The 21,437-nt window shown below is 42.2% G+C and overlaps 2 protein-coding genes and 1 non-coding gene across 4 annotated transcripts in view; all 3 read left to right on the forward strand.

Annotated features, from left to right (window-relative positions):
- Nucleotides 1–672: 672 nt before the first annotated feature.
- haus6 (HAUS augmin-like complex, subunit 6) lies at nt 673–9,265 on the forward strand. Of its 2 annotated transcripts, none has more exons than XM_034164844.1 (16): nt 673–1,059; nt 1,165–1,260; nt 1,343–1,421; nt 2,554–2,686; nt 2,770–2,914; nt 2,995–3,057; nt 3,135–3,192; nt 3,285–3,458; nt 3,559–3,755; nt 4,205–4,334; nt 6,609–6,711; nt 6,794–6,851; nt 7,476–7,629; nt 7,729–7,827; nt 7,989–8,121; nt 8,200–9,265. In XM_034164844.1, the coding sequence occupies exons 1-16, from the start codon at nt 950–952 to the stop codon at nt 8,874–8,876; spliced, it is 2,409 nt and encodes an 802-aa protein (XP_034020735.1). In that variant the 5' UTR covers nt 673–949; the 3' UTR covers nt 8,877–9,265. The 2 variants fall into 2 exon arrangements, with proteins under 2 accessions (XP_034020735.1, XP_034020736.1); XM_034164845.1 differs by having other exon boundaries at nt 8,206–9,265.
- LOC117505571 lies at nt 6,951–7,081 on the forward strand. The gene has a single exon (XR_004559154.1).
- Nucleotides 9,266–10,937: 1,672 nt separating the features above from the next.
- Nucleotides 10,938–21,437, forward strand: part of dennd4c (DENN/MADD domain containing 4C) — a 50,826-nt gene continuing 40,326 nt past the window's right edge. The window contains 1 exon segment of the mRNA XM_034163970.1: nt 10,938–11,189. The gene's annotated coding sequence lies outside the window, so the exon portion shown is untranslated.

The raw sequence follows: 21,437 nt of genomic DNA on the forward strand, positions 1-21,437 counted from the left end.
GACATTTAAATATGTACTATTGGTTTAATGGAGAAAATCAATCAACAAGTAAACTGAAATTTCCATTGGGTAAGTTATGCAAGTTAACTGCTTGAGCAAAGATAGCTTCATAGTGTGACTATTTCAGGTATAAACTTAAAAAAACAACATTTGGTTCCTATTTGCAGGTTAATTATGCAGTCATTTCAATCCAATGCTCTTCACAAGAGTAACCTCACCTCCCCCCCCAGCAAGCATTTCTATTTTATTATCCAGATTTTGGCTTCTTTCACATCAGTGAAAATAGGCCAGCAGATAACTGAAACAATTCTGGAAATGGTGATGGAAGCACCAAATTTGGCACAAATACTCCTTAGACATTATGCTTTTGAAAAAACTGACTACTTCAGTTTTCAATAGGCAGCCAGGTCGGGGTCAATTGATCAATTACACAGGAGTCAAAAGATGCTTCAATCAAATTGGCGTATGTCAGAAATCTCTGATTGCTCTTGTTCAGTACACTTGTTCCATTTGTATTGATTTACATTCCTGCATATTTCTAGTGAAAGTGATAAGATTTATTTATTTTTAATTATTAAAAAAAAAAAAATTTCAGACGATGTCATCCGGTGAAACGCCGGGACAGCAGATGGCAGTATTGGTTTTGATTGCAACCCACCAAAAAATAAGAACTTTTGGTGTGGTTGGAAAATTTGGCGGTTTATGTTTCTGAACCATAAATGAGTAGAATTTCTGCTAACAAGTTTAAATGTGAAACTAAAACCGAACAAGCACAATACGCGCGATGTGAAATTTGATTTTGGTCCTCTGCAGTTTGATAAATGAGGCTTACAAACACGAAACGAGTTCGAAAGCTAAGTTAGCTAATGGTAAAGGTTGTAGCTAACCGTGCGAGCTAAGTCGATTAGCGGTTTAATATTCGTCTAACTTCATTTTTATACATTCTACAATGACAAACCCAGTTTGGTTACAAAAAAAGAACGGTAAATATTTGTGGTTTACTCTTCTTGGGCTTGGATTTCAGCCGGATAATGTAGCGATCAAAATCAACTTGGGACCGTGAGTCTTATTTACTCAAATGAATATATTATGTGTGTAATGTGTTAACATGCTTTTCACATTTTTTTTTAAATGCTAAGATGTTTGTAATTTTATGACCAACAGGACTATGTTTGACAAACCAAACAAGGATGCCTTCTACGTCGTGACCCATTTTCTTTTGAAGAAACTAAACCCTACAAGATTCCACGAAGCCTACAGGTAAAAAATGAAACAAACATTTGCATTTCGAATTTAAATCTCGAAATAATTTCTTGGTTTTCTAACACGATGTTCTGTGTAGGTATTGCTGGCCTGTGTTGAACCCCAAAGCAGATGCCGAGTTCAGAAAAGTCACCTGTGCTTGGCTTCGAGAAATAATGGTGAGACACAAAAAAAAACACATTTAATCATAAATATATCATCTCACTAATTGAAAATATACACCAACTACTGTCCTGATCTGTCATTAGCACCACTTTGTTTAAAATATAGAATTTAAAATATATTTTAAGAAATATAGGAAATGCAAATGAACCAATTCTGTCTTATCAGAATGTTTAATGAAACATCTAAAGTTGTTGAATAGCACAAAAAAAAAAAAAAAATTCTGAGAAATAAACAAAACCTCACCACAGAATATCTGCACAGGTATTTGGCATAATGGCGAACTTTCACAGCCAGTCTTTCTGTAGATCGAAATATATATGTGGTCGTTGCAACTAGTGGTATTGCTATGATTGATTGATCTGTCAATTTTCAGACTCTGCTGATTCTCATCCCAGTCACTTCACACTCGGCCTCAAACGTTGCAGACTTTATAGTACTACATGGTAAATCAGTTAGGAATAGGCCATTTTTAAAAACAGAGTGATTGTGCAAGAAATGAACTTGGAAGAGCAGCACGGTGGCTTAGTGGTTAGCACTGTGGCCTCACAGCGAGAAGGTTATGGTTCAATTCCCGCCTGTGGAGTTTGCATGTTCTCCCCGTGTTTGTGTGGGTTTCCTCCCACATCCAAAGACGTGCGGGTTAGGTGAATTGGAATCTTTAAATTGTCCGTAGGTGTGCGAGTGGGTGTGGATGTGTTTGTTTGTCTGTTTGTGGCCCTGTGACAGACTGGCCTCCTGTCCTGGGTGTACCCCACCTCACGCTCTATGACTGCTGGGATAGGCTCCCTTAATTGGACTAAGTGGTTGAAGATGTGTGTGTGAACTTGGAAGAGAAGCTTTCAAGACCTCATGACAAAATTCAAGAGAGCATTGTGCTGTTAATTGGCTTTCATTTGCATAATTGAAAGCTAGTGTTCCAATTCGTGGATTTCATCATTTCTGAACAGGCAATGTGTTTGATGCCCGATATTGTTGATTGCAAGACTCTTCCATATAACTGTTGTCCACAGTGTACCGAAGCAGTCGAATAAAGTCCTAATCTTCTGCCAGATAAGATGGCAACAGTCTCGAGTTGACATGATTAATCGGTGAATATTTACAACAAATGTGACTTTTTCCTCATAGGATGAAACTGCAAATGCAGGCTCCAGAGTGGTTGCATCACTGTTTCTCTCACCTGGAGGACCCAAATTTGTCAGTTTGATTCTTCATTTAGCCAGTCACGTCATGCTGCACGAAATGAAAACATTCATCACAGGTAAACATTTTCTCATGTTTCTCATGAATTTGACGTTCCTAAAGTGCACCCCCTGAATTTTGCATCCTGAATTTTGTTTTTAGATGACAGCTGGGTTCCTGAGGTTGCAGCTGCACCTGTGTCCTCCTTGGATATGGCACAGAAGAGACTCAGACTCATCAAAGCCAGGTTTCTGAAAGCTGCCGTGGAGCAGGACCAATTACTCCAGGAGTACCAGAGACGAGCCCAGTAAGTTCTTGGCAGAGTTTAGTGTGCAACATTGCAGTTTAATTCCTGCAATTGGGACCCCCTTTCTTTCTGCTTTGAAGGCACATAATGAAGTGTATGAGAGACGTCAGAGCAGAGGGCACCAAGTACGATGGCTTACTCAAGTACGTATGATGTTTTCTTCAGCATTTCTGAAAACCGTCCTCGGTCCTTTGCCGAGTTTGTCTCTCCATTTGTTTAGGGGTTATAACAGAGATGCAGCGCAGGAGGGAATGTCTCAGGCTGTGCAGATCCAAAAGGTATTTAATGTTTTCTTTAAAGACGGAATATGTGGGCTATGCACCTCCTTTATTTTTGTGAAAACGTAACAAAACCACTTGTTGGTCCGAAGGTACGCTGCTTGTGGTCAGCCATCGACGGAATGCTTTCGTCTACCAAAGAGGAGCAGCAGGTGGTGGAAAGTGTCCTGAAGGGTGACATGAAGCAGTGTGTTTTGGATGGGACGGACCGGGTTCTCAAGGTTCCTCCCAGTTTGCAGAAGAGAATTGAGCAACTCCCACATCAGGTGAGAGATGGAAGCTCACAGCAGCTCCATGTGGTCAAACACCAACAGCAGGGTGAGTACAACTGTTACGATGGCCTGTGCATATATTTGTGTCTTCTAGCTGAGTGGAGGACATGTGTATGAGGCGGATCAGCTGAATCTCCTGTGTGTACTGGAGCTGGCGAACCACTCGTTTCATCTCCTGCGGGAGGAGCATCGACGTGTTTCTCAAAATTCAAGCCTCCACCTAAGCTCTGAGCAGCTGCAAGACAAATGTCAACAGGTGGCTCGTGTGCTACAGGACCTCCGCTGCTTGAGGTGAAGCATCATCACTGTTATACCGGATGTCTGCTACAAACAAAGAAAAAATTTTGGACATGCTCTTTAAGCCGTGGTCACAACCCGCCGTACTTGCACGTGCGTGCAGTCTACTTGCACAAACGTGGACAAAATCTGGAGATCCGTACGTTGTAAGTACTGCCTCCTTGTGGTTTGGGGAGCACGCAGACACGCCGCAGAGGTTTTAGTGCATGCAGAACTTTCGCTACGGTCGAGCTGCGGAGTCACCAGTAGTACGGGGGGCGTGCGTTGACGTACTCCCTCCTTGCACTTGCTACTGCCTCCCCCCATTTTCACAAAAACATGGGGGCCGTGGCATCTGCAGAAAACGTACAGCGAAAAAAAAAAAAACGCATGGTGGGTTGTGACCGGGGCTTTACATCCACTGAAATGGGCATCTTAATTTATCAGTTCTTTTTCCGCCTTAGGCAGAAGATTGCAAAAGGAGACATCCCTGAGGTCAGGAGTGTCATCAGGGATTTGGAGGTGGAGTGGGACAAGAGATGGATGGATGCTATAAAAGACACACCTCTAATGTCTTGTCTGAATGAAGATCATGTAAGTAGCTTCTGAATTTGTGATCATTGTTTATTATTAATTTCAAAGGGGTACAATTTGATGACATTGAGGTAGACTGTACTAGGGTTGAACAATTAAGTGGTCAACTTTGTTTTTGTTTTTTGTTTTTTCCCCTTCCATGGACTTTGAGAACTGATTTAGGGTAATTTGGGGGTGCTGAATCCGAATCTGAGCTGCTTTTTTTTTTTTTTGGCAATCTGCGTGTTTGGTATTAATGGATTATGTAAAACGTTGCTCATTCACTCATGAGTTTGATGCCACTAATCATGCACAAAAGCATAGTTTTTAAACCAGGTTTGCAAATGTGAGCAAGAGCTGTAATGTTGTTTATGCCGCCGAAGATGTGTGCAAGACTGCAGCTTTTGCTTCAGTGCTTGATACGATAAATATGTTTTCATATCTCAAAAACAGGATGTGATTGGCAAAAACTAACACCAGATTTGGATTCAGCAGCCCCAAATTACTCATTCTTTGAAGAACTCCATGCATTTATATCAGCCCATATGACAGTTTATTTTTGCAGTGCTGCATGTAGTGACTCACTGGTTGCCAAGTTCCGCCTTCCTGCCTCCCTTTTTTAAAAACAGAATGCCAGTCAGTGACTTTAGCATTCTGTGAGGCCACAGCTTGAGTGAGAGGAAAGGGGGGGGGGGGGGGGGTTCACTCATTTTAACATCAGAACAAGTGTCAGTAGTTTTCATTGCAACTGCCTACAAACTGTACACAATCACATGATCATTTATGTGAACAGCGGATTTTAGTGCTCAACGCTCATTAAAGCAGCAGTTTAACGTGTCATATATGATCATCTTCAGCACACAGCCTCACATTGTGGAATGGAAAAGTGTGGGGAAAAACTATCATTCAGAAAGATTTTCATTCAGGTTTTATCCTTTACAATGAAGTCGGTCCAGGTTCAGCTCTTGTTCAAATAAGGCAATTATTAAAGGGGCTATATTGTTCCAAAAAGTGCAAAGTAATGTAATCCCACTCAAAAATGGTGAAAGGGGAAAAAAAAATGCCTGACAATACTCCCTGGATTAAAGCTATTGTGTGGAAGTTTACATTTACACTCTGTCTTACGCTGTTAAATCGTCTAAAGCAGCTCTCTCTCACTGCGTTAAAGCAAATGCTATGTTCATCAAATATGAATGTGTTTTTAACCTTTTAAACATTATTTATGACCTAGCATAACAGGAAATAACATGAAATATAACAAATATTTAATATAAATTGCCTCAAGTTGTCCTTTACAGTAGATTACAAACAAATCTTTAATTTATTCTGCCCACTGATGTGTGAGAATGGTCCATCATATGAAACCAATGGCCCCTGACTTCAGGCACTGAAGGGCTATTAGCCTATATCATGGGTTTAAAATATGAATCACTGCTTTCTAGTTTGTAACAAATGGTAAATGGACTGCATTTATATAGTGCTTTTCCATTTGCATCAGAAGCTCAAAGCATTTTAGAATTATGCCTCGGGTGCTGCCGTGCAAGGCCCTCACGACACACAGTGAAGGACCTTGCTTAAGGGCCCTTAATTAGATTTTTCTGGCCTGGCTGGGTTTTGAACAGAGGATCCTCTGATTTGAAGCCCAACACTTAAGTACACGACCATTTGTTGAACTTCATGATATTTGTAGCTTCTTTTACTTTTTGTGTTATGGTCATGTTGAAAGCTTCTGTGAATTACACATGCTGCAAAACATTTTAAAGACTGTTATACTGAATTTTGACACCTTTTTCACACTTTGTACTGCAGGTAAATACCTGCCTCAAATATCTGTATCGGCCTCCAGACCTTGTTAATTATAGGTTTCAGCCCTTAAAAAAATCCATTATCAGTTGACTCCAAACTCTGTTAAATTCTCCCTTTGTTCCTTATCAATCACTACAAACTCATCAGGGAGTCAGTGTGGTGACAGCTTGAGGCGATTGAGAAGTTTTGAGTCTGACTCAGAAAAAGTAGGGGCGTGTTTCTCCGTCTTTCATTCTTTTGCATTCTGAGAAACCAAGATTTCTGGAATGTGACGTTTTGATTCACTGGGTGCAACGCCAAGAAATGTTGGTTTCTCAATGCAGAAAAATGGAGAACTACATGGAATTAAATGTGTGTGGAATTCTCATGCACCTGAACATGGTCTGTTTCCGGTACCACTGTTCTGACAACACCTGAATGTTCAGATTCCAGGTTTGCAAGACTGTTTGTTGTTGCTGGAAATCTAAATGTTTGTAATTCTGTTGCTAGGCTCTGGATCTCCTCTCACCAATGGCTCCATTGTCCTTTGAACCATCACCAGAGACACTTCACAAAAGCGACGTTTTCTCCCTCTTCCCTGCTCGGCTTGGTGGTGAGATTACATCCATCAGTCACTATTTTAAGACTGATTTGTCACCTCCATTTCTTATTCCACCTTTAACAAACTTTTTCAGAGGAAACACCTGCCAAGATGACAACACAAGAAGAGGAACCGAAATCAAACCTTGAGAGGTAATTGAAGTTTTTCAGGGAAAGACGACTGCATGGCTGCTTTTCTCATTCTTCCTTTTATTTGTTTGCTTGTGCAAAATTATTGTGTGTAAGCTTTAAAGGGAGGCAGATACTTGGGCAGTCTTGAGCAGCGGTCTGTCCATCACTAGTCCTCCCGACAGCATCCTTGCTCTCTGATGACCGTGGCGAATTGAGTGAAATCGCCCCGGACAGATACGGGGCAGACACGTCTTTTTGTGGCAAAAAAAAAAAAAAATTATGAAGGATTTAGATTTTATCTTTGAGCAAATCAGGAAAACTAAATGGAAACAATTTAATTTATTTGGATGAAGGGTTTGTGGAAATGCTTTTATGTATTCCGTTGAGTTGAGGTGGTTTCACTGTCTTCCATCTCTGACTCAGGATGTCACATTACTGAAAGTTCTAGTGCAGGATTTTTGAGTTTTTTTCTTTTTTTTTTTTTTTTCTGCAAACCTAAAAAGTCAAGCCTGCAAAGCCAATGGTCCTGTTCTCATTTACAGCAAACCTGTATGGACTTAATGATTGTTAAAAAAAAAGAAAAAAAATGGCATCGACAACTATTTTGAAAACCCATTAATTGTTTTGAGTTGTGTTTTTATGTAGCTCTTGTTTTGAGATGGCCGAGAGTCCAGCAGCCCCTACAGAGGCAACAGCAAGACCAAACACTTCTCTCGATTGGCTCTTTGACTCGCTGCCGTCCCGTTGTGTGATGACTCCTTTACCGCTGCCGTCGCCTCAGGCAGCCACGGCGGTTCATGTGAGTCAAAAGTCTCGTGTACTGGATTACTTCCCACGTGTGATAGTATAGTCTGAGCTCTTCACACCAGTGTGGATTAACATACCTGTGCTTGTGTAGGCCAGTGTGAGGAAGACGAGCCGTGCTCATCTGAAAACCGCTCCTACGAAGTGCAAGACACAGATCTTTGAGTTGGAATGTGACAATCTCGCCAATCAGGTACCGTGATGAGTTTCAACATCAGTCACAATTTTGCAGCACATGTTCCAAAATGATTGTTTTGGCAGCTGTTAGGTGTCAGATGTTAAAATGCACACAGGAGAGGAACAGATTGATGGCACTTGGCTGCTTCCTGGTTTAAGTGTGCACGCACTTGTCAGTTTGCAGAAGCTGTCATGACAAGTCCTGTGGATAGCACGGTCAAAGATTTGGGCCTGGAGGACCTTCTCTGCACTCTACGTAGAGATCCTTTTTCGGCAAAGAAGCAGTTGGCACGTACACCTGAGAGCCTGAGTAAGTCGTGTTTGACCAGAGTTACGTCGGAATCATTTGAAAACGATGAGCGTGACCTGGGACACTGAATTTTGTAAGTTTTAGATGTGAAGAGCTCCTGGCGGAAGGCAGTTGAAGAAAATGAAGCTGAGAAAGCCAAGCAAAGCGACATCGTGAAGCAGCTCACTCCTCTTGACGAGCCACAGCAAGTCCAGCAGAACCCCGGCGTGGCCCCTCAGCAAGGCTGCTCCTCAGACACCCCCAACATGGCCTGTCGCAGGAGTCCCCCTATCTGCCAGCAGGGGGTCTTGCTCAGTTGCGCTCCGCTGTGGGACATCTCCATGGCAGAGAGTCCCCTGAGCCTGAGTGACACTGGCATCAGCAGCGAGGTCCAGTTCAGCCTGAATCATGAAACTCTTCCTGAAATTCTGAGCAGCGACAGCCTGCTGAGCATCGACAATGAAGCCGCGGATTTGATGACGGATGAAGATGAGCTTCTGACTCCTCCAGTCTGTTCCCCGAAGACTCAGCAGTTACCGCTCACAACCCGTCAGTGTGACAACGTCTTCGCTGGAACCGGTGAACAGGTGCTGTCCCCACGCAGCGAGGTCCCTGAGCTGGACACAGACTGGCTAACGAAGCCTGAAACATCAGCAGAAGCCGTCGGGAAGGTCTTTACACTCGATCTAGACACGCTGGAGAGCCCATCGTCCCGGGAGAAGCAAAAGTACAGCTTCCCCAGACTCCTCAGAATCTCCCTGATAGAGGACATGTAGTCCGAGCTCCCACGTAGAAAAGATTTGAGTGTTGACTGACTCGCAATGTCTGCTGCTTTTTTCTTTTTTCTTTTTAAATAAAACTGTGTATAAAGATGCAAAATAACATGCTGCTGTCAAATTTTCTCTGCCAAAATGCATCACTTTTAATTGAGTCATGAAGTATGTTAATTAAAATTAACGTGCTGCAGACTTTCTTCTTCTTTTGGCTGCTCCCATTAGGGGTCGCCACAGCAGATAAGTCGTTTCCATCTTACCCTGTTCTCAACTTACTGTCACACCAGCCATGTGTGTGTGTTCTCTCACCACATCCATAAACCTCTTTGGCCTCCCTTCTGCCTGCTGGCCCCGTCCTCAGCATCCTTCTCCCTATATACCTTGGGTCCTTCCTCTGCACATGTCCAAACCATCTCAATCTCGCTGTCTCTAAAGCGTCCCACCTACCTGAGCTGTCCCTCTATATTCATTCCTAATCCTGTATATACTTGTCTCTCCCAAAGAGAATCACAACCTCATCTTTGCCACCTCCAGTTCTTCCTCGTCTCTTTTTGTGTGTCATAGTCTCTTAGCCGCACAACATAGCTGGTCTCACAACTGACAAATTACCCTTTTGCACATACTCTTAGGTCACTCCTGCTACCTTTCTCCACCCTGCTTGCACTCTCTTCACCTCTACCATATGCTCCATTACTTTGGACAGTTGACCCCAAGTATTTAAACTCGTCTACTTTCACCACTTCTCCTTGTAATTGCACTATTCCACTGGGCTCACTCTCATTCACACATGTACTCAGTCTTGCTCCTACTGACTTTCATTCCCCTTCTCTCCAGAGCATATCTCCACCTTTCCAGGCTAGATTCAACCTGCTCTGTACTCTCGCTACAGATCACAATGTCTGCAAATGTCGTAGTCCATGGAGATGCCTGTCTGGTCTCATCAGTCAATTTGTCCATCAACATTGCAAACAGGAAAGGACTCTGAGCTGATCCTTGGTGTAACATTTCCACCTAGAATGACTGTCATACCTACTGTGCATCGCACCACTGTCGCACTATCCTTACATACTTATCTGACACTTTAGACTTCCTCGTACGATACCACAACTCTTCTTGGCACCATGTCATAAGTTCTCTAAATCCACAAACACAACATAACTCCTGGCCTTCTTTTATACTTCATTTGTATTTTCTGAGCAGATGCTGTTTGTACAGCGCACTAACTTTGATAGTTTTAAAATGAAATGCGACTGTAAAAACATGAAACTTTCTCGATTTGAACTTTAATAGTTATTTGATTTTCTCAATCTTTTTGTAATACTTGCACTCAATACACCAATAATCTGAAGTGAAAAGAGTTGTTTTGTGGTAACTTGTCCTTTATGCATTGATTAATAAAATGCAAAAATCTGATATTGGGATTCAGTATTTTATCTGAAATGTTCTGTTTTTTAATTTTATTTGTATGATAACATGCACCTGTTGCTTTGATGTCACGTTTTGCTTGTTTAAAGCTAGGGGGCGTTAGAAACAACCAAACTGTTTGTCGAAAGCAGCAAAGTCAAACCCGATATTAAAAGGTGGAAGTTAAACATCCTCGCCTTCGCAATGAAAGCTGGGATCTAGATTTATGAAAAAAAAATTGCAGCTTCAATATGGTTAATAAAAGAAAGCTACTTTATTTTTCTCTTCATGAGAATGTTTTTGGTACTGTAGAATTTTACCACCTCAGTGGGTCAAGAAGAAATTAGTAATTGCTCCAGCAATCAAAACATCTGCAGATGTAACATTTATTGAATTTGCCAAAAATGTATTAAATGTTTGTTTAATAACACACGATATACCATTTTGATTAATATAGTCACAGCTTGCAAAGCAAAACTTTCTCAAGGTATACTGCTGGATAAATGATTTAGAAAAAAAACAACCACAAGTTGATTTTCCTAAAAACAAACTACGACTTCCAGTGTTTCCATGAAGCATTTTATTTTGTAAAGGCAGACCGGATGTGCTCCTCCCACACCGGCTGACTTGACAGCGGTGCTGTTGCTCGGGGCGTGTCCAGTATGAACGCGACGTTTAGGAAGAAACAACTAACAACTATCAGCAGCGCAGACAAACATGGCGCCTGCCGACAGAAGTGTCGCTTAGAACTTTGACGGGACTGTCTCCGAGTGCTTCCTCTGCGCCTCATTCCGTTTTTTTTTTTAAGCGCCATTCTCTTCGCCGAAGTCGCAGTCTGGAATATATCGAACGGATAAAGGCAGCAAGTTGCTTTCATGTCAACATAATCTTCCGCTGCAGCGTGAACAGCTGGTGAGCGCTCACCATTTACTTTCAAACTCACAAATGTGTCGTTTAAACTGCTGTGGGTGACGTAGCTGTTGTTGCTTTTTAGTTTTTTATGGTGTTCCGCGGCAACATTTTGAGCGCAGTGTCTTTTCTTCTGTCACTGATGTTGAATTTACTGCATGAAAGTTGTTGACCTAGTTGTAGCTCGGATGCAACAGTTGGGAATCTGACACCCCTCCCCTCCCCTCCTCTCTGTGACGTCATATAACCACACTGCCGAACCTCACAGGTGTCTCGACCACAAGTTGTAAAAACAAAGACGTATGTTACATACGTCTGTTTTTACAGTCTACTCACTAAAGTGCGCTCAAAACAAGAAAAAAAGGTTAACTCCTTTTTTTTCTTCAGCGCGCTAATGACGCAAGAAAGGCCAGAGGAGGGTATGTGTTTTGCCGACGTGACGTCACAAGGCTTTCTTTTTAACAAAAGGAACGCCAGTGTTGCAATGATATGGAAAGTGATGAAAGAAAAGAAATCTGTGTGTGATTTCAAGAGTACACACAGGTAGAATTATCAGGCAATGTGAGCAGTTGACTTCTACAAAAAGGCGAAACAGACATCACAAAATACCCAATTTCACAATGTTCAAATATTGTTTTCTCTTTATTAGACTTTTTTTTTGTCTAATTTTGTGTTTCGTTAATCAAATCAAAGTTCTCAATCCTAAAACCTACTTTTAAATCTCATAAAAAATATGTGTTATTCAGTGTATATAATTGCTGTAGGTTTTAGCAAAATGATGCACTTTCCAAAGGATTCAAAAGAAGTTTGTCATATGCACATAGGAACATGTTCCCTGCACAATGAAATGTGTTTACTGCATTTTACCCATCCTAATTGCCAGTTAGGAGCAGAGGTCGCCTTTTTGGCACCTGAGGACCAGCTGCAGATGTGTATCCCTGCCTAGGTCACGAGCAGGGCTGAGCAAACTTTGACCGGCCTCATGACACACTTAACAAACAACACACATAAGCCAGTCCGGTACATGAACACACACAAACGCACACACAAGGAAAGAATTGGGAAGAAAAACCTCCATTGCTGCTGCGTTGAACCCGCAGCACGACTGGAGAGCAAAAAAAAAAAACCCATAGCACAGAAAATAGTCATAAAAGAAAAACACAATAGACGACAGACAACAGCCGAGACTTGGATGTGTCCAGTGTCCAGACAGACAGCCCAGAAAGGCCACCCTTGAGGCGCCATCAGGCCTTATCCGTCCATCCTGAAGGGGGGGATCCCAGTCCTGAATCAGTCCACCAGAGTCTCAAGGTCCCACAGTCAACATCTCAGGACTGGGAAGGGAGGGAGGCAATGAAAGACGAGGCGGGGGAGACGAGGAGCGAGGCTATCAGGAGTGTTCTTCGGGGGGAGGATTTTATCCCAGCGGCCTTGAAGGACAGCTGGTCTTTGGGAACCAAATAGATATCCAGATTAACAGACGCCTGGCAGAATCCACAGTCTGAAACTTCAGAGTGGCTCCCAAATACATCTGAATAGAGGAGAGATGTGGTCTTACAGATGATCAAAGCGGTTTTCCAGTGCAGCCATTCTCCCCGAGATGGATTCCAACGTGCGGTTGACACCTGCCGACTGAGCTGACACTGCCCTTCCAATCGAATCAATCATGTGGGGCAGCCTGGCCGGGCTAATTAATGCTGCCTCCACCTTCTTAATGAAGGTGAGGTCATCAGCGTGCTGTCAGGAGTTCTTGGAGCAAGTTTGCAGAGTTTCCCTTCAGTGGTGATTTGCCTTGTGTGGGGAAAAACAAGACCTGCAAAGCTTGATCATTGGTTAAAACAAACCCTGCGTTTCACTTGTCAGTTTTACCAATGAGCATGGCTGGTATAAAAAAAAAGTACATTATTTTCTAAAAAGTCAAGATTTTTTAATTTAAATCTTTTATTGATTTGTCAACTTTTTTCATTTTTATTTATTTCATTATTTTTATTTCTAAATGAGACTATACAAATGATATTATAATCTTTACTGGCATGTTAAAACAAAGGTGCACATACAACATGAAAATTCAGTAAGGTATATCTTATATATTATATTCCAATTCTAAGGTAGAACTATGCTAGTATACTAAGGTATATTTAAATATCTAAAAAGGAAGAGTAAAATAAGAGTAGAGTAGAGCCACTTAGGTGCCTGGTCTTGAGAACCAGGGATGGTAGGTTGAAAAGCTTTTTTTATCCCATGGGAACTCTCCCTACCCACCCAAGCGGCTCAAGAAAAAAGGTGTGTGTGTGTGTGTATATATATATATATATATATAAGACATAAGAAAGATAAGACATCATATATATATATATATATATATATATATATATATATATATATAACTTAAATATTAAGGGTAATAAACAACATATTCAATAAATATGGTACTATATAATATACAGGAGTATCTAAATATTAATACAGGAGAAGATTGTAGTATAGATAATTTAGTATGTAGACTAGTAGTAAAATTAAATTATAGTTAGTAGGCTAAGCTATAAATACGGTATTTTATTATAGAAACAGAAGCTGTGATGTAATGTGTATTGGTATCTATCTAAAGTAACTCTGCAGGGCTTGTTATTGGCCTGGTGGCCTGCCAGGCCTATAACACTGTAGGGGAAACACTGGGTTTGTTTATGTGTCTTTCACATCAAAGTCTTGGAAAGTCAGGTTAATCTTTTGCTTCTTGTCTTTAAACCCAGTTTTCTTCTTTCTGGGCAGAGTTGCAGTTTGGCTTGTAAATTATATGTTGAACTCTACTGGAGTCCTTTAACCAAGAGTGCTGTTGCATGCTGTTGTCAGGGGAAAATCACATAACTTCTTCCATCTTTGGTTTTTGACGTCACAAGTCACCTTGTGTCTGCTTTTATACGTGCCTTGTGTGTGTCTGCGTGACCCTTGGCTAAGAGGAGTTGCATAAAATGCCTGAGTGCACAAATACTGCTGAATGCATTGCCCAGACCGCTCACATATCTGTACCTCAGCTTCTGTGTGTTTGCCAACAAGCAGCAGCGTAGACTCTAAGGGTAGTGGATTTCTCCCAGCTCCAGTTTCCCCATCCCCATTTGGTGATGCACAGAGCGTGACACCCATATTACTTCCTGTTGAGAGTGCATACGAGGGCTGTCAAAGTATAGGTCCTTTTTATTTTTTTCAAAAACTATATGGATTTCATTCATATGTTTTTACGTCAGACATGCTTGAACCCTCGTGCGCATGCGTGAGTTTTTCCACGCCTGTCAGTGACGTCATTCGCCTGTGAGCACTCCTTGCGGGAGGAGTCGTCCAGCCCCTCGTCGGAATTCCTTTGTCTGGGAAGTTGCTGAGAGACTGGCACTTTGTTTGATCAAAATTTTTTCTAAACCTGTGAGACACATCGAAGTGGACACGGTTCGAAAAATTAAGCTGGTTTTCGGTGAAAATTTTAACGGCTGATGAGAGATTTTGAGGTGATACTGTCGCTTTAAGGACTTCCCACGGAGCGAGATGTCGTGCAGCGCTCTCAGGCGCCGTTGTCAGCCTGTTTCAAGCTGAAAACCTCCACATTTCAGGCTCTATTGATCCAGGACGTCGTGAGAGAACAGAGAAGTTTCAGAAGAAGTCGGTTTCAGCATTTTATCCAGATATTCCACTGTTAAAGGAGATTTTATTTTTTTTTAATGAAAGACGTGCGGGTGGATTGCGTCGTGGCAGCTGCGAGCCGCCACGACGCTCCGCCACAGGAAAAACACCTCTGTTGGAAGCTTTAAGGACAAGTTGGAACATGTCCAGCTGTTAAACAATTTCTCATATACTCACTCCACTGAAAGCCATCAAAAGCTGCCTGGATTTTACAAATGGTTATCAACACGGAGGTGTTTTTCCTGTGCCGCCGCACTGCGCCGGCTGCGTCCCGACGCGCTGACCCGTCCGCATGTCTTTCATTAAAAAAATCTCCTTTTAACAGTGGAATATCCAGATAAAATGCTGAAACCGACTTCTTCTGAAACTTCTCTGTTCTCTCACGACGTCCTGGATCAATAGAGCCTGAAATGTGGAGGTTTTCAGCTTGAAACAGGCTGACGATGGCGCCTGAGAACTTGAGTGCTATTTTTTGTTAACAGGACCAGCTTAATTTTTCGAACCGTGTCCACTTCGATGTGTCTCACAGGTTTAGAAAAAATTTTGATCAAACAAAGCGCCAGTCTCTCAGCAACTTCTCAGACAAAGGAATTCCGACGAGGGGCTGGACGACTCCTCCCACAAGGAGTGCTCACAGGTGGATGACGTCACCGACAGGCGTGGAAAAACTCACGCATGCGCACGAGGGTTTAAGCATGTCTGACGTAAAACATATGAATTAAATCCATATAGTTTTTGAAAAAAATAAAAAGGACCTATACTTTGACAGCCCTCGTATTTTAGTTTAGCACCTGAGACGACAGTAAGAATGTGAAAGCCTGAGAAGAGTAATCCAGGATCATGAGTGATTGGCTAACACATTGAGGGGAAAAAAACAAGAAGCAGGATAATCTTTTGTGACCTTGACTTGGCCTACCAAGCTGCCAGAAAAGGTCGTGGCGGGGGGGGGTTATGCTGCCTGTTATGGTTACAGCGAGTGCAAAGTAGGTCATGTGTATGCACTTTAAACTTACACTTTGTCGTCATTGCTGGTCTTCCAAAAGGCTCTGTTGGGTAAATAATGAAGTAAATTAATCACTTACGGATTTTTGGAGGATTGCGGTTTTGGGATCAGGCCACCAGAATCTACTTGGGAGCGGGTGGAGTGTAGCTATACCTCAGCTCCTGGAAGTCGAAACAGTCATCTGCGATTGCAGAATACATTATTTTGTTGCTATCTGTCGTGACCCTTGCCTGTCACAAATGTTTTTGGATGCTGCCACAGTTTGGGAACACTTGTTCTCAAATAGACAAACGGGATGAGGCAACTACAGCATTCAGCTGGATAACGGGAAAGCCGCCAGTGACTGATGAAATGAAGGCACCTCCACAAATCTAGCGCATTATATTTCACACGGTCGTGAACTTTTAGCTCTTAAGAATATTGAGACATTGGAATTGGATTGTGGGGATAAACAGATCAATAAACGACAAATAAAATTAACTTTGAGGTCCTGTTAACAAAAAATAGCACTCAAGTTCACATATTTTACTCGTTTTCCACAAGTTTACATGACGTCATCTCTGGAGAATCTCCAATCGTCTTGTGTGAGTGGCGGTTTTTGGAAAGGTGGAGAGGTTTTTTTTTTTTTTTCATTTTGGGTGGTTTATTCACCTTATTCAGCCCCACCCACTTTTGGAACAGAGGCATTTCCATTTTGGCTTCGGACTTCCGGTGAAGCGGTGTTTTCAATATAGAAAAATGGAAGATATTACATGGGTAGAAACAAAAACCTTTTTGAAAAGCTCAAAGGGAATGACTCTGGCTCACCCACGGGTCATAACAGAGTGGGAAGATGACATGAAAAAGAGGCCCTCGATTATGTATGCCGATATTTTTCACTACTTTGTGTGGACGGTTTGGCTTTGAGGAACTATAGAAGCACCGAAGTCTATCAATATCTCCTTCAATCAAGTTAAAATACAACCCGACAAGTAGTATCACCGTAATGCCAAGATTACGTAACGTTAATATACGTATGGTGTTATGTCATGCAGTGCTTGGTTGTATCAAACGCCAGAAAATGAGTAAATTAGATAGCAGCTAATGCTACAAACGCACCTTACCCGTTTGTCTCACTGCCATGGCTTCTTCAATGGAGTGTTGTTGTAGTCCAACCATTTCTCTGGGTAAGGATGCAGTGGTGTGGGTTTTTTTCTCCACAAAATGAAATGAACACTCATAGGGACGTTTGGGTGGATTTTTCAAATTCAGCAACTTTAGCCAGCACCGGGGATCCTTGTCTTTCGATGGAGGAGGGAACAAGTTAAATGCTGGTCCACAGCACTCAGATCTCTCCTTTCCATGTTCAAAACATCGTTCTGAAAGCGATAGTTTCCTCTTTTTGCAGTTGTGGCACCCATGAACTGAACAATTAATGCTGCTCATGTTCGGACACATCTAGTGTACTGTGTTCCCACGTAGCTAATCATCAGATGCAGTGGCAAACCGTAAGTTGCTTGACAGAATGGAGCCACCCACCCTGACTGCCTGAATAAAATGAATAGACACACTTTGAAAACAGTGTTTGTGTCCATTTTAGAGCCCGACCAATACGGATTTTTTAAGGCAGATGCCGATAATGATATTTGGATGAAAAAAATGCAGATAATCGATAAATTGGCTGATTTGCTGATAGCTGATAAATCAGCTGATTTTTTTTTTTTTTATGAATAAAATGTTCTTTTTTGGACCCTTAACAAAAAAGGTATGAGCTAAAAGCTGAAGCTTTGTCCTCATATTGATTAACTTTATAACAGAGAAGAATTTTCAACTTCAAAAAATGCAATCAAGAATTAAACGTTTGTGAAATTAGCAAATACATATCCTTAAAAAGAGTTGTGAAATACATCTGATCTTGTACCTCTTGTTGCTGCAACTTAGATATAGGTTCAGGATAAGGATATAGATCCTTATAAACTTACTTGTATGCTTTTGTCAGCCGATCAGTGCAGTGTGACGGCGAACTATGGGGGCCAGTGATGAACACGTGTAAGCAGCTCTCAGTTGAATGGAGTCAGAACTCCATCTACTGTACAATTGGTGCAAGGACATTTTACATTGCCGACACAAACATTATTTCAGTAATTGTTCTGTTTATGAGAAATTATTGGCGTTCTATCGGCAAAATTTCGGCCGATAGTGAGTACTTTGAAAAGGGCTTATATTGGCCGATAATATCAGCCGGCCGATATATCGGTCGGGCTCTAGTCCATTTTGCATAGTGTCCATTACATAGGTAAAGGTTTTTAAAAAGTCAGTATAACTGCTTGTCCATGTTCGTGTTTCTTATTCAATGTTGCCAAATCAGCAGAGCTGTCGAGTGCAGTTTCCAAGTTGGACTTCCTGTTTTAAACTTTTTGGTTTGAACTGCACAGTTGTCAGGGAAAAACGCCTGTTACTGCTGTGTAATATTTTGCTGTGTACATTCATCTGAAATGTCTCTGATGACACACTCGATGCAGAGAGAGATGGCAGCAATATTATGAATATTAAGTGTCTTCATATGATTTATTGAATTATTTTGGGGTGTTTTTGTTTTTGTCTTTCCCTCCCCTCTTCATTTGGCATAGATTTTGTTGGGGGGTTGGATGCTCAGGTGCTGTGTCCTGGCAGTGAAAACCAGTGCTGTGTTCAAAATATCGATCCACGATCCGATAATCGATTCACGCTCAAAAAATAAGATATCGATCCAAAAATATGTGGATCGATCTTTTCCAGGTGGCTATAGGGACTATTTTCTTTGACGCGGAAGGAGCAAAATAAAAAGCGGGTGCCGGCTAAACGAAACCAAAACTTAAGAAAGCAAGATGGCCGAAGCTGCAGAGCTAAAATCACCACCTGGAATGAAAGCTGATGTTTGGCAATACTTTGGATTCAAACGTTACGAGGACGAAGACGAACTAGACAGAACAAAAGCAGTGTGCAAACTGTGCCAAATAGAGGTAAAATATAGTGGCAATACCACCAATCTCCGCAACCACTTATCCAGGCACCACGCCGACACAGCTAAACCTGTCGCGAACCAAACAGCACTGGAAAAGGCATTTGGTGTTAAATTTCCCTCGAATTCTAAGCGTGCCTTGAGCATAACCGAGGGTCTCGGAATATTTATTAGTAAAGACCTACGACCCTACAGTGTGGTAGAAAATGCTGGATTCAAACTACTGATCAAGAGACTAGAACCATGCTATGTCCTGCCCAGTCACAAACATCTGAGCGAAACGGTAATTCCACAAATGTATGCGAAATCAAAAGATACCCTTGCACATTCGCTGAAATCTGCCGAGAGAGTGGCACCTACCTGCGACTGCTGGACCTCCAGAAATACCGTGTCTTATCTGACTATTACGTGCCATCACATTGACGAGGAATGGAGGCTAGCTTCTAGTGTTCTACAGACCAGAGCAGTTGAAACGAGCCACACTGCAAGTAATCTCGCTGATCTGCTCACCGAAGCCATACAGGAGTGGGGAATCACTGACAAAAACCCCGCAATTGTTACGGATAATGCAGCCAACATCGTGAGAGCGGTGCAATTAATGGGCCATTTTCACATGGGCTGTTTTGCGCATCTCATCAACTTGGCATCCCAAGCAGGACTAAAAACTCCTGCTATCGCACGCTTACTGGGGCGGGTAAGGCGAATTGTGGCGTTTTTTCACCGAAGCCCCACTGCGAGCCACACACTAAAAGAGAAGCAGCAGCTCCTTCAATTGCCACAACACAAGCTCATTGTGGACGTCACGACCAGGTGGAACAGCTCCCTGGATATGCTGGGACGTTTCCTCGAGCAGCAGCCAGCCATCTCTGCAGCGCTGCTGTCACCTGACGTCCGCAGGAGGGAAAGTGATATATTCACTTTAACGGAGACAGACATCACCACCGCAGAGGACGTGGTGAAATGCCTAGGGCCAATGAAGACGGCCACGCCCTCCATCTCCGAGGAGGCATCTCCAACTATGTCCATGGTTGCACCACTGCAGTTTCGGCTTCTGAGTCAGATGACATGTACTACTGAAGACTCTTTTGTGATTAAGGAGCTCAAAACAGCAGTTCATAACTTGAACTCAAGGTATGTTCATTTAACATGGCTGTGTAGTAGTAGCATTGAAATGCATTAGTCTATAGTTTTTTAATATACTTGTCTGATTTTATTCACATTTTCTTACTTAGAATAGAGCAGTGATTTTTTTTAAAGTGACAATCCAGCAATATGTAAATAGATCGAATCGTGGATCGAATCGGATCGTGACCTTATGAATCGGAATCGAATCGATCCTGGAAATTCGGATCGATTCCCAGCCCTAGTGAAAACCATGCTGCTTATTCTGATATCGGCAGCCACCTGCCACTTCAATCTAATCTGGGCGTCTTGTATTTGGGAGGCAAGTCCGTGAACTTCTTGACCCACCGTGCTGCCCATTGTTCAGGAAAATCAACAATCAGCTTGCAGAAATTTTGCAACTCTGCTGCGGCTGAGATAGTTCTGGGAGCGGATGAAGTATCATTTTGTGTAACAAAATACCTGTTAGTAGGGACTTGCTGTCATGAAAACTGTGTCTTTGCACATCGTGAGGTGCATTAACTTCAGATCATTATTTCCTGCAAAAGAGGTCCAATGATCTCGTAATGTGGGTCAACACCTCACGTTGTCTGGTCTTTATTCAATGAGGCTGGGTGCAAGTCAGGGTTAGTAATGGCAATGAGTTTGCCCTCTTTCCCCTTTCTTTACAGTGGAAAGAATGCTCCATATCCGCTGTCACGCTCCAGGAGGGAGGCAGTCTTGTGACGTTTGGATTTAGCTTTGCTCCTCACTTTCTCTGTCTGTGAAATGTCAAAAACAAGTAGTTATGCGTACGTTTTATATTGTATGATTTATAAATTTCACCCTGCCTGTCTAAGAAAAACGTGGCACTTTTTGTGAATGGCAAATTCTGATTTTGTAATGTTTTATAGAGCATAGTAAGTAGATTATTTAACTGTTGATGTTGCTTATGTTTTTCAGAGCAACGAATGATTTTCACATGCAACAACATTGATCGAAAATCTGGCAATATCTGAGGTTGTGTGAGGTGAGACCAGTGTCCTGCTACAGTTGAGGAGTCAAAAATTCTGGCTTTTTTTTTTTTTTTTTTTTTGGCTTCTTTGTGGTACATATTGTGTCAGTTGTAAGAATCAAGATTGCAGACATGCTCCGGGCCATGTGTCCTTGTTGTGGTTTGGTGGTCAGACACCAGTTCTGAGAAGCAGGTTGATGACACACAGCAGCGTCTCTGTGAAAGTGGATTTTGCGCGGCCGCCTCTGTGTAACGAACAGCTGCCAGTGTAAAACAAACATAGCTGAGGAGCAGAGTTCAGCGCTTTGATTCAGGCCGACCAGAGCCAGGCAGATTTCATCAACACGTGGCGACGATAACGCCGGCCAGATTGCAGCACGGCCAAATACGCCACCTTCAATTTGCCAAATGGTAAATACTGAATGGGTCAGTTTTCTTCCTGTCAGGATTTTGTCGGTATTAACAGCAAAGGTGGCTCTGTGT

This window comes from Thalassophryne amazonica, chromosome 23, assembly GCF_902500255.1.
Source record: "Thalassophryne amazonica chromosome 23, fThaAma1.1, whole genome shotgun sequence".
Lineage (NCBI taxonomy): Eukaryota > Metazoa > Chordata > Actinopteri > Batrachoidiformes > Batrachoididae > Thalassophryne > Thalassophryne amazonica.

What these genes read in the sequence shown, in the direction of transcription:
- haus6 (XM_034164844.1), top strand. Translation starts at nt 950, where the DNA reads ATGACAAACCCAGTTTGGTTACAAAAAAAGAACGGTAAATATTTGTGG. An exon ending in AAGTACGATGGCTTACTCAA is followed by an intron (nt 3,058 to 3,134) that starts GTACGTATGATG and finishes CCATTTGTTTAG; the next exon opens with GGGTTATAACAGAGATGCAG. An exon ending in CCGAAATCAAACCTTGAGAG is followed by an intron (nt 6,852 to 7,475) that starts GTAATTGAAGTT and finishes GTTTTTATGTAG; the next exon opens with CTCTTGTTTTGAGATGGCCG.